This window comes from Triturus cristatus, chromosome 2_1 (genome assembly GCF_964204655.1).
Source record: "Triturus cristatus chromosome 2_1, aTriCri1.1, whole genome shotgun sequence".
Classification (NCBI taxonomy): Eukaryota; Metazoa; Chordata; class Amphibia; order Caudata; family Salamandridae; genus Triturus; species Triturus cristatus.
This window is the reverse complement of record NC_140581.1, coordinates 335,444,294-335,456,386: the sequence shown is the minus strand read 5'-3', so window position 1 is coordinate 335,456,386 and position 12,093 is coordinate 335,444,294. Positions and strand designations below refer to the sequence as shown.

The 12,093-nt window shown below is 50.5% G+C and overlaps 1 protein-coding gene across 4 annotated transcripts in view; it reads right to left on the bottom strand.

The window, feature by feature from the left end:
* ISL1 (ISL LIM homeobox 1) overlaps positions 1-11,438 on the bottom strand; it is a 36,908-nt gene extending 25,470 nt beyond the window's left edge. For 3 of the 4 annotated variants that reach the window (XM_085631233.1, XM_085631234.1, XM_085631237.1), the window contains exon 1: positions 11,078-11,438. In XM_085631233.1, the coding sequence (XP_085487359.1) occupies positions 11,078-11,156 (79 nt within the window). In that variant the 5' untranslated portion in view covers positions 11,157-11,438. The remainder of the gene's footprint in view (positions 1-11,077) is intronic. The other variant, XM_085631235.1, reaches the window with a different exon arrangement.
* Positions 11,439-12,093: the final 655 nt, after the last annotated feature.

The window sequence follows — 12,093 nt, the reverse complement described above, 5'->3', positions numbered from 1 at the left end:
TGTTTATAATTAAGTGCCGGTGCCCAGCACCGGAAAACACCAGCACAAATTAAGCACTGCTGCTAGTTCCTCTGGAGAATGCGCAAATGCCTCACTGGCAACGAGGTGGGGGGTGCAGGTCTTTGGATCACTGGAGGTAGGTGTAGTACAATGACTGCCTTGTTGCACTGCTTATTTAGTAAGAAAGGTATGTGCGTGTCTGTGTGTGCACGTGCGTGTGTGTTTGCGTGTACGTCTGTGTATAAAAGGAGTGACAATATCCCTTGAACATGTATTTCATCGGATAGAGGTGATACTTCTTAAGAATGCACTAATAGGAGGGCTTATTGACACACCAGGTATTAATTGGTATATTATGGACAAAGGGGCCACACAGCCCCCTCGCTGGGCCCCGGAGAGAGGTGCGGGCTGGTATAGACCGGTTTATGGAGGCGGCCTAACGGTGTTCGCAAGTTCAAATTTTCCCTGACTGTTTTCCCGTGGGTCACTCTAATTGGATGCGTGGGGGACAGCGGGGCTATCCGGGCAGCTTGCAGGGGTGGCAGGACAGCTTAAAAGGCTCTAGTCCAGCCTGATGAGCACCCTTGCTTCCTGCCTGCCCCTGAAGGTGCCTGGAGCACACTGCCCCACCACGAGGATGAAGGAGTTTTCTTCTACCCACCTGCCTATCCCTTTAGCTTCTATGGTTGGCGAGGCGGTTAAGGAGTCATGTTTTGACCACAAAACGGGTTGCCAACATGGGGCTTCACAGATCTAAGCGCAGGCGGCTTCAAGATGATGGTGATTTTGAGCGACCCAGGGCAGGGGTGACACAGTCACTGGTGAAGGGGTGGGGGCATCCGCTACCGCAATTGTCCCTAGCCCTAGAGGGTACCCCGTGATATGCGCTGCGGGAGTGGGGGAGGGATGGTGGCTGCGCCAGGGGACCATGGTAGGGCCCAGTTCCCCAGGCTCATCCCCCCGTTTGGGTGCCAGGTCGGTGTCCCTTTATTGGGTTGCTCTGGCAGGATTCTTTTTGGGGGGCCAGCTGCCTTGCTGGCCCTAGCTCCCTCTATCTTGAGGGAGTGGAAGCTTGCCTTGTAAACGATGCCACTAGGAACCGAGAGGTGGTCAAACATGACTCCTAATGAAGTGTGAGAATATGCGAGGAGATGATCAGTTGTATTAGTAACGGTTTTGCTAAATTTCACTTGCATTATGTTTGTATGATTGAAAATGTTATGCAATATGAATATGAAGACAACAGTGAATGTTTTATGTCGTGTTTATGAAGTGTAATAAATATGGCCAGAGAATGGTTACATTATCAAAACGCAAATATGGTTGTCTTTGTGGTTTCGTATGGAGGATGCTGCTGCGATTTTGTTCTGGTCTGGGGAGGGCAATCTCGGTCTTCCTGTTTCATCACACCGGTCTCGTGAAGGTCCCTCACCTATATCAATTTGTCATGGAGACATGCATAGGGTGTGTTAGTACACCTCTCCAAGAGGCACACGTGTGCCACTTCAGTAGCATTAATGGGTATTTAAGAATTCACCTAAAGAAGGTATTAACAGGGTATGTAAGCGTACCTGTTCAGTAGGCATGACTGAGGTATGTGACAGTTCCTCATAAGAAGGTATTATTTGGGTGACAGTTCCTCTCAAGAAGGTGCTAATAAGGTGCATGAGAGTACCTCTCCAGTGGGCGTTAATGGGGTATGTCATTGTTCCTATCAAGAAGGTACTAGGGTGTGTGAGAATACCTCATCAAAAGGAACTGCAGAGAATTACTACAGGTAACACTTTAGCAGGTACTAATGGCGGTTTGCCAAAGGGTCTGTTAGTAGACACTGCTGAAGATGTGTGAGAGCAGACCCAGAAGGTACTCATGGGTGTTTGCCCAGTACCTTTTCAAAAGGTACCAATCGGTGTTTGTCAAATCACCTTTTCAGAAGGTATTGATGGGTGTTTGCCAGAGTACCTATTCAGAAGGCACCAACAGTGTTTACCAGAGTACCTTTTCAGGTACTAATGGGTGTTTACCAGATCACCTTTTCATAAGTTGCCAATAGGAGTTTGCCAGATCACCTTTTCAGAAGGTCTTAGTGTTTTTTTCTAGAGAAGTTTTTCAGAAGGTAGTAATCAGTATTTGTTAGATCACCTTTTCTGAAAGACCTAATGGGTGATTTCTAGCGTAAGGTACCAATGGCTGATTGCCAGACTACCTTTTCAGAAGGTACTAATGGGTATTTGGCAGATCACCTTTTCTGAAGGTCCTAATGGGTGTTTTCAAGCTGCCTCTGCACATTAGATCCCAACCTGCTCGATCTAAATTCCGGGGCTTATTGAAAACCTGGACCTTTCCAATTTAGCAATTGATCCTACCTTTCAGGGGTCCACCTCACTCCTGTGCGCTCCCCAGCGCCAAGACGCCTCAGCAATCAAGCACTATATAAAACCCTTACTTACTTGTCTAGCGTACCTTTTCAGAAGGTACCAATGGATGTTTCCCAGAGTACCTGTTCAGAATGTGCCAATGGATGTTTGCCTAAGTACCTTTCCACTGGGTACTAATGTGTGTTTGCCAGATCGCCTTTTCAGAAGGTACCAATGGATGTTTGCCAGAGTACCTTTTCACAAGGTATTAATGGGTGTTTGCCAAAGTGCCTTTCCACTGGGTGCTAATGTGTGTTTGCCAGATCGCCTTTTCAGAAGGTACAAATGGATATTTCCCAGAGTACCTTTTCAGAATGTGCCAATGGGTGTTTGCCTAAGTACCTTTCCACTGGGTACTAATGGGTGTTTGCCAGATCGCCTTTTCAGAAGGTACCAATGGATGTTTGCCAGAGTACCTTTTCACAAGGTATTAATGGGTGTTTGCCAAAGTGCCTTTTCACGAGGTTCTAATGGGTGTGTGCCAACCTACCTTTTCAGAATGCACTATTGGGTATTTGACAGGACACTTTCAGAAAGAACTGATAGGTAGGTATATGTGAGAACTTTTCTAAAAATGTATGAATGGTGGCCCGTGAGACTACCTCTCCAGAAGGCTTTTGTGGGGTCGGTTAATGGAGTGATGCCCTGTACCTCTCCAGAATAGAGGCACATGGTGTTGGAGAGTACCCCTGAGGGGGTGTACCGGGGAAGAGAGTTAGTTAATCATGAGACTGCGCTAAAGGGCGTACGTGATCATATTGTGTCGATGACCCTCGTGTCATACAGAATCAGGTAAGGCGGTATGTATGGGGGTTGCGAGAACACATAGTCAGGCCGCACTAATTAGTGGGAATGTATGTGTGCGCATCTGCCAATGACACCAACAGTTCACTTCAGGCGCCTCCATCAATGGGCGGTGTAAGTACCTCTTCAGAAACACAAGTGCGGGTGTTTGAGAGGGCCTCTTCAAGCTGCACTAATAGTGTGTGTGAGACACTGACAGGTTTCGGATGAATGAATGGGGTGATACATCTTGTTCACAAGGCACAACTAACTGTGCATGTGTGAGTGGGTTTACGTCGACACTAAGACGTGTGTTCAATCCAGTCTTCCTCCGACACTAATGGAGGGGTGCGAGGGCGTTTCTTCGGGGGGCAATAAGTGGGCGTGTGAGAGTAAATCCACGGTCAGTGCTACAGGAGGAGTGAGTGAGCAACTTAGTCTTTAGTGGGTTCTACTGAAGGTGCGAGAGAGTATCTCTGCTGACTGCACTAACAGAACGCGTGAGCGTAACTCTCCGGTCTGCACTAGCCGAGTAGTGTGCGAACACCTCATCGGAGGGCATTAAGGGGCATGCGAGAGTAACTCCCCAGTCGGCACTAGTGCAGGAGTGTAAGAACACCTCGCCAGAGGGCATTAATGGGAGATTGTGAGAATAACTCCTCAGTCAGTACCGAAGAAGAGTGAGAGAGTAACTCTTCAGTATCTCTGCAGACTGCACTAACAGAACGCGTAAGTGCAACTCTCCAGTCTGCACTAGTGGAGTAGTGTAAGAACACCTGATCGGAGGGCATTATTGGGAGCGTGTGAGAGTAACTCTCCAGTCGGTACTACTGCAGGATTGGAGTAGTGTAAGAACACCTCGTCAGGGGCCCGACCGAGGGCTGTGAGAGTAACTCTCCAGTCGGTACTAGTGCAGGAGTGTGAGAGTAACTCTCCAGTCGGTACTAGTGCAGGCATGTGAGAGTAACTCTTCAGTCGGTACTAGTGCAGGCGTGTGAGAGTAACTGTCCATTCTGTGCTAGTGCAGGCGTGTAAGAACACCTCATCGGAGGGTACTATGGGGCATGTGAGAGTAACTCTCGAGTGGGTACTACTGCAGGAGTGGAGTAGTGTAAGAACACCTCGTCGGGGGCACGAGCGAGGGCTGTGAGAGCAACCCTTCAGTAGGTACCAGTGCAGGTGGCGTAAGAACACCTCGTCAGGGGGCACTATGGGGCGTGTGAGTAACTCTTCAGTCAGTACTAGCGCAGGCGTGTTAGAGCACCTCGCCAGGGGCACGAGCGAGGGCTGCGAGAGAAACCCTTCTGTCGGTACTAGTGCAGGTGGCGTAAGAACAACTCCTCAGCGGTCACTGTGGGGCGGGATGGATGCGTGTGAGAATAACTTTACAGGACTCTTATGGAAGTGCGTGAGGGTTAGTCTTTAATAGGCTGCTGGGTTTTGTGTGAGGGTAACTCTTTACAAGGCTCTCATTGGAGAGTGCGAGGGTAGCTCTTTAGCCGGCACTGGCGAGAGATGTGAGTTATTCCCTAGGCTCCTACGGCTGGCACGGGGTTTAGTAATGGTTTCGCAACAAAGCGTAAATTTGCTGCACGAGACTTAACGATCGAGTCTCAAGACGTGTAGTGATCGCGTCGGTACTCGAGTGAGTGACAGCAGCCCTGGGCACACCCAGGAAGGGACGAGAGTACCACTTCACTTCGAACCCTTGGAGGTGCAGGGCAGTAACCTGCTGGAGGACACTCGTGGGGTTTATGAGAGCATATCTTCAAAATACATTAGTGATTTTGTCTAGGACTATTTTAGAAATCCTTCTTGATCGTGTTTTAAAACAATAAATAGTATAAGTGTTAAAATGTGCGGATTTTATTATGTACCTGGTCGGAGGGCGCGCACGAGAGCGCGCGCTAGTACTCTTCAGAGTGCCCCCGTGCCAGTGTGTAATTGTAAAACCGTTACAAAGGGCATCTGTAGCGGGTATGGACGAAGTACGGGAGCACATCACGTGCCCATTCGGCACCCGTAGCTGGACGAAGCGTCCTCAATAGAAAGCTTACTCGGATTTGAACACGTCCATACGGGGCTGTTCTACGGACGCCTCTACAGCAGAATTGATAACGCATTATAAACACAAATTGAGTATTTATAAATACAATTTCAGCCAAGTGCACACACACCTGCTCAAAGTATCAAACATATACACCGGCACCTGCTGAACTGTCAACTCTACCCACAGCAACTTTGGGAATAAAAATTAAGCCGCAAATCTGTTGTTACGTTTGTATGTTCCTTTCCCCTCATTGTCCCTCCCCACTCCTGCTTCCCAACACAGTACAGCCCTCTTTCATAGCCTTCCTTCGAAAGCTGATGATCCTCCTCGGAGGGTACTGTGCATTGGCTGTGGGGGAGACTGGGAGAGGCTGAGGAGCGTTCTGGGGCTGAATAAACTCAAGTAGTCCACGCGCCTTGGCCTCACTTTTATTTGCGACGGTCTATATGCTGACTCCTCTGATACCCTAGTTCAGATCAGTGTCTATTCTCATTGTGATGCATGCGTCACACCTGACGCATCTGTACGTCCTACGTTGTTCCAGTGACGCAGTCAGGATTTTATTTACAGCGGCCCTCCAGTTCTCTTCGCTGGGAGCGCCTGACTGCTATTGGCGCCTAGAAATGGAGGCGACCCTACTCTTCCTCCTCAGTGGCGCCGGCCTCTGGCACTATATGCTGGGTAAGCTTAGAGGGGGATAACCCAAAGAGCTCAGAAATTCACCAATAATGCAATTACAAACATAACGTGGAAACGGTAGGGGTAAAGCCATCGATACCCTTGAGTCTGCTGCAGCGCCGCAATGCCATAATTGTCGTTGAGCGCTATACAAGTGCCAAATAACAATAACCCACTGGTCCACCTCCATCCTTGCCACATTTCACATAGAAAGGCCCACACCACAAGCAGCCTAGGAGCAAGGCATGCACGCGATAGTCTGGGCAGGTGGGTGTGCCTGAGAGGGACCACGGTGGGCAGTGTTTGTAGTGTGTGGCGCCCTTTGACCCTTTTGTGCTAGGATAGGAGCAGGTTAGCGTGTCTCAGCTCCATCGCTGTGAAGAAACCGACCACAGAAGGGTACCCTCAGCATACCATGATGGAAGCACCAAGTTTAAATTGGAAAGTGACATATATGCGGTAGATGTCTTGAAGGTGCACACAAAGGGAAATGTTTGTAGAGAAAAACAAGTACATTTGGGCAGATGGTGTTGGTTCGGAATGTTATGTTGTGCGGCAGCTAACGTGTGAACCTCTGCTCCATGTGCTGCGTTCACGCGTGAACTCACCGTGCACAGCACAAACAAGCAGTCACGCAGAGTCTAAAGTGGGCCGCCTCTCACCAGAACGCACCTTTTCAGCTCTGTCAAAAAAGAAGCGATGAGGGAGGGGGGGGGGGGGGGGACACTCTGGACAGCGGCCACTGACACCATCTCAGTAACGGACAACTTCTCTACAGTGGACCAGAACTGAGTCATTTCAGTGGTGTGAAAACATAAACCAATAAGGAGCTTGCAGGTTTTAAACCACCTTCTAATGAGACTCTGGCGGGAATAAACAAGACCAGACACACGCAGTCACAACGAGTACTGTCTCTTGAAATTTCTCCTCATCAAATGCGCGTATTAATCCTTTCCTAGCGGCCCAGTTTTGCGCCCCTCGGACCGAAAACTACAATTGCCGCGTATCAGAAGGGGTAACATTTTTAAGACACTATTTGGCAAATGTGATCACAACAGCGACCTCGTGTGTCCAGGAGTGGAATGTATTCCCGTGCCTGCGAGTGCATGTTGTGGCTTTTAAGCATACAATGATGAAAACAATAAGCATCGAAGACTTGCAATTGGGGACTCAAATAATTATACCTAAAAATGAGTCAACTTTTTAATGCTGCCAAGTAGTTTTATGATGAACATTGATTTTTTTGTTATAATTTTGAATTCTAAACTAATCTTTTTGTTGAATAGTAAGTAACCACCTCCACGGACAGATGGACAGAATGTGGGTGGTCGGATAGCAGGGTCTGGGCTCCAGGTGTGCTGGTAGGTGGACGGAAATATGAATGCATGGAAAGGCAGGTGTATGGATCCGTCGATCCGATTATGTTATTGTATTTCCTAAAGCGTTCTCTGCTTCGCAAACACACGAATGCTCAACATTTCACAGAATACATAGAGATATCTAAACCAGAGACATGGTATGTGAGGTTACCAGTAATTTGTAAACCCAGCATCAGAACAACGTCCTTGGTATGGCGTAGCCACTTGCTGATGACAGCGACATGTTGAAGCCAGGCACGCCTGGAATGCAAAATGGTCAAGTTTGTGTTCCTCAAACTGGCTATTGACGAAACAGCTCGTAATGGCTGAGACGCCAGCTATTGAGCGAGGGGTTGTCTAGCAGGAACAGAGCTGGCTCGACCGGAAGCCTGTCGGGGTCCTGTGGTAGGGGTGCTGCGGCCTCTTGGTCCTGGCCCGCATCGGCGTCGGGAGAGGCTGCCACTTCAGCAGGGGCCCTGCTCGACCAGCATCTGCACTGGAATAGAGGCGGCACAGCCAGTATTGGGCGTTAGGCAGGGCTCTGCTGAGCCCTTGGGGTACTAGCGAGGACCTGTCCCTGCACGGCTGCCAGTCCACCGGGCCCCACAGGGACAGTGTTCCAGCAGCGGCTGCGCGAGGGGCTGCTGCCAGGAGCCGGCACTGGGTCACACCCATGCCTCGGTGTGCCAGTCTGGATCTGTTCAAGTGATGCCACCTGGACCCCCTGTGGTCGGTCACCCATGGCACCACAGGGACATAGAGTTCCAGCAGTTATTGCACGAGGGACTGCGCTGCGACGTGGAGCCTGTACAGCCGGCACTGGGTCACACCCATGCCAGTCTGGATCTGTTCAAGTGATGCCACCCGGACCCCCTGCGGCCTTCCACGCTGGGCCCCACAGGGACACACTTTTCCAGCAGTTCTTGCACGAGGAGCTGCTGCGTGGAGCCTGTACAGCTGGCACTCGGGCAGACCCTATGCCAAAATGGACCTGTGCACGTGATGCCACCCGGGCCCCCCTGTGGCCTGTCCACCCTGGCTCTTAGGCGGTGCGCTGTGGCCTGGCTGCGCCGGCATCACCAGGGCCAGACCGCCGCTGGACCTTCCCTTTATCATATCAATTTACGCGTGTCTGGAGAGACATTAAACAGGCGTTTTAGAGTTCTTCCCTGCAGCTCATAAAGTACAAACGTTTTTTTTTCTCTCTCTCTAGGACTCGTGTCCCCCTTGGCACAGTCATGAACTGGATGGTATACGGCTGTACAAGCGATCAATATATTTCAGCACATCCAGGGGGCAAATGCGAGTGTAAGCACTCCGAGCTCGTCCCATTAGCGGGTCACCTTCCCGCTGTTCAGGCACAGAATGGGCCTTTGAGCGGCACAGAACGGACGAGAATATAAATCCCATTGTACAGTTCACAAACACGGCGCGTGCGAGCCGGCCCCGTCTCTGCCGGGAATCAAAGGGGCACCTGGTCTCGAGACGTCCCTTGTGTTAATACCACGCCGCCGTTTATTCAGCATATTAGACATTCGGTAAGACTTCATTTAATGTGAGTAGACGCACACAATACTAAGGCAAAAGTTGTTCAATACATTTTGCGGTTATCGATCAAACATCCGTGGCAGCAGTGCCGTGACGATAAGTATTAATTAAAACATGATCTGCTATGTTGCTTTTAAGAAAATAAACAATTATAAGGCATTGCAATTCCCAGCTCGCGAAGGCGAGAGGGCCGAAAGAGGCGAGAGCTTAATATGCATGGGAAATCGCAATTGTTTCACGATGTTTGCACGATGAGGAAAATTAAGGCTGTCGTTTTGAAAGACAATGCATACATTTTTTTATTCGAAATAAATAAATTCAAGCATAAATAATATGTGTCTGAAAAAGATAAGCTCTGCTTTTAATATCAGGGCGAGCTGTGTTTTAAAGATAAATCTAATTCCGAAGCAATATTCGGTTTACAAAGCTGGTGTATTTTGTGCACCGTTAACAAATAATACAAACAAGCTGCCTATTATTCAACACTGATTCAAGATCGCGCACTACGTCGCAGTCACGCAAGCGCTCAGAAATATCACGCAGATCCGTCCAAAGATGCGCATAAAACACTGGCGTCCAGGCTCGGGCTCACTGTCGGTCATCCACGAAAAAACCCACACACGGCTTCATGCTGCGTCACCAGCGCACAGGTACACTGCAACACACCGACAACTGAGCGCTATTATACCCGCTGAAACCCACGCACAGATCCCAGTTACTTACACTATACCTCCCTCTGTCGTTGTCTCACACACACTCCTCTCTCACGGAGCCCCTCACAGTTAGACACACACAAAAGCGAACTCTCACATTCACAGCAAACCCTTCTCTCACTGCCAGCCTGAGGTAATAACTGTGGTTTATCACATTAAATATCTGAACAGTTTCAAATATTTAAACTAATGACACATGTCACAATTCATTTCACGCTCCACGTCCATATTTTAATGGGACCATTTCACAATTAAACCCTGATACGTAATGATGAGCGCGGCCCAGAACCCAGGTGAACAGCCGGCGTTTTTATGTGCGTCCGGGCTCTAAATAGGCCGTCAGTCCCGAGCACATTGTGCAAAGGAGAGTACTTGCAAAAGCGAGAACTGGCCAACAAAATAACACAGCTTCAAATACATCACGTAACGCCCAGCTCCCGGGGGAGCAGCGCCAGCTTCTCCATGGCCGCGATCTTTACACCCAGACCTTCCTGTTGTCGGTGCAGGGGATCCGCTCAAAATCTCCAGGCACATGGGAAAAGCCGCTGCTAGCCTTGCACCCGTGCCCCGTGTATACTAGAAAGCGCTGCGTGAGCCCTACAGAGCCTCAAGCACCACACCGCGCTGTGTGAACCTGACATGCCCCCAGCACACTACACAGCGCCGCGTGAGACTGTGTGGTGCCGCCGGCACACAACACAGCGCCATGTGAACCTAGACATGCCCCTGACACACCACACAGAGCTGCGTGAGCCCGTGTGTTGCAGCCAGCATACGCACAGCGCTGCGTAAGCTTGTGTGGTGCCGCCGGTACACCAGACGCTGTGTGAACATGGCCATGCCTCCAGCATACAACACAACAGCTGCATGAGCCTGTGTGGTGCAGCTAGCACTAACACAGCGCCGTGTGAACCTTTGTAGTGCCGCCCACACCACACATCGCTAGGTGAACGTGGAAATACCCCTGGTAGACCACACAGCACTCCGTGAGCCTATGTGTTGCAGGCAGCACACACTCAGCGGTGTGTGAGCCTGTGTGGTGCCGCCAGCACACACAGCGCTACACAGCCTGTGTGGTGTCGCCAGCACACATACAGCACTACTGAACCTGCGTGGTGCCGCCAGCACACGCATAGCGCTGTGAGCCTGTGTGGTGCCGCCAGCACACACACAGCGCTACACAGCCTGTGTGGTGCGGCCAGCACACACAGCGCTGCGTGAGCCTGTATGGTGCTGCCAGCACACACATAGCGCTGCGTTTGCATGTGTGGTGCTGCCAGCACACACAACGCTGCGTGAGCCTGTCTTGTGCCGCCAGCACACACAGCGCTGCGCGAGCCTGTGTGGTGACCCCAGCACACACTCAGCGCTGCGTGACTCCTGCTGTGCCTCAAGCACAGAGCCTGTGGAGAGCCTGGGCTCCACAAAGCCCAGCGCGAGCCCAGCTGTGCCGCCTGCACAGCGCACTGCGCCGCTGGGGACCCGAGGACACGTCCAGAAGCACCACCCTGCCCCCGCTGCCCTACGTACCTGACAGCCGCAGATTTATCTCTAAGCAAGCGGCCCCAGCAGAGCGCGGGTGTAATCCTGGCAGAATCCTGAAATCCATGAGGGGAGACACCACGACGTGCGCACTCACTTTGATTTAATGGACTGCATGTTAATCCTAGCCCAGCGCCCCTCAGACCCGGCCCCACAATGAAGCACAGTCTTTTTAGCAGAGGCTAATGTGGCGGGCGGACGGAAAGCCATTGAGGGATCAGCCATGCAGATGGCTAAATATAGAGCGAGCCCTCCATCTCGGGGCTGCGAGGGCTCCGTTTATTGGAGCAGGAAACGCCGGGCGGACGCTAAAAAGTTGGTGATACATTTCATTTTGACCAGGCTTCGCTTCCCCTTTGCCAGAGTTTCCCAGAGCCGCCCCGGGAACTGGAGGCGCGAGCTCTCAATGAGAAACACGGAGCACAGGCTGCGTTTCTCTTTTGTTTACGTCATTCAATAACACGTATATTTTGCATGACGTCTTGAAATTGAGTATAAAACTGGACAGAATGATGCCGGCCACAGAGGAGAACACCCAGCTACAACGACAGAGAGTGTACCAAAGACAGACAGAGATGCATAGAGACAGCAAGAGAGACAGAGGGGCTCAGACGAAGAGACAGCAAGGCGTGCATAGAAGCACCAACATACAGATATGTATACACTAAGAATGACAGAGAGAGGCAGATAGAATAGGCGCACCGATAGACCGTATCCATGAACAGACAGACATGCTCACACAGACAGAGAGAGGCAGATAAGCAAGACAGGGAGGGGGCGAGATTGTGAGGCAAACATTCGACGGAATAGAGGGATGCACATGGAACACACACAGAAGGGTAGACAGGAGGGAAGGTTCCCAAATAGAAAGACTCAAATCTCAGTAGAGTCGACTGACAGGGATTTGGAGAGACAGGCTGAGAGGTAGACACAGATGAATGGAGACATTGACGCAAAAATGCAAAGGCAGAGAGTCACAGGAAGGCATTCAGAATAAGGGAAAT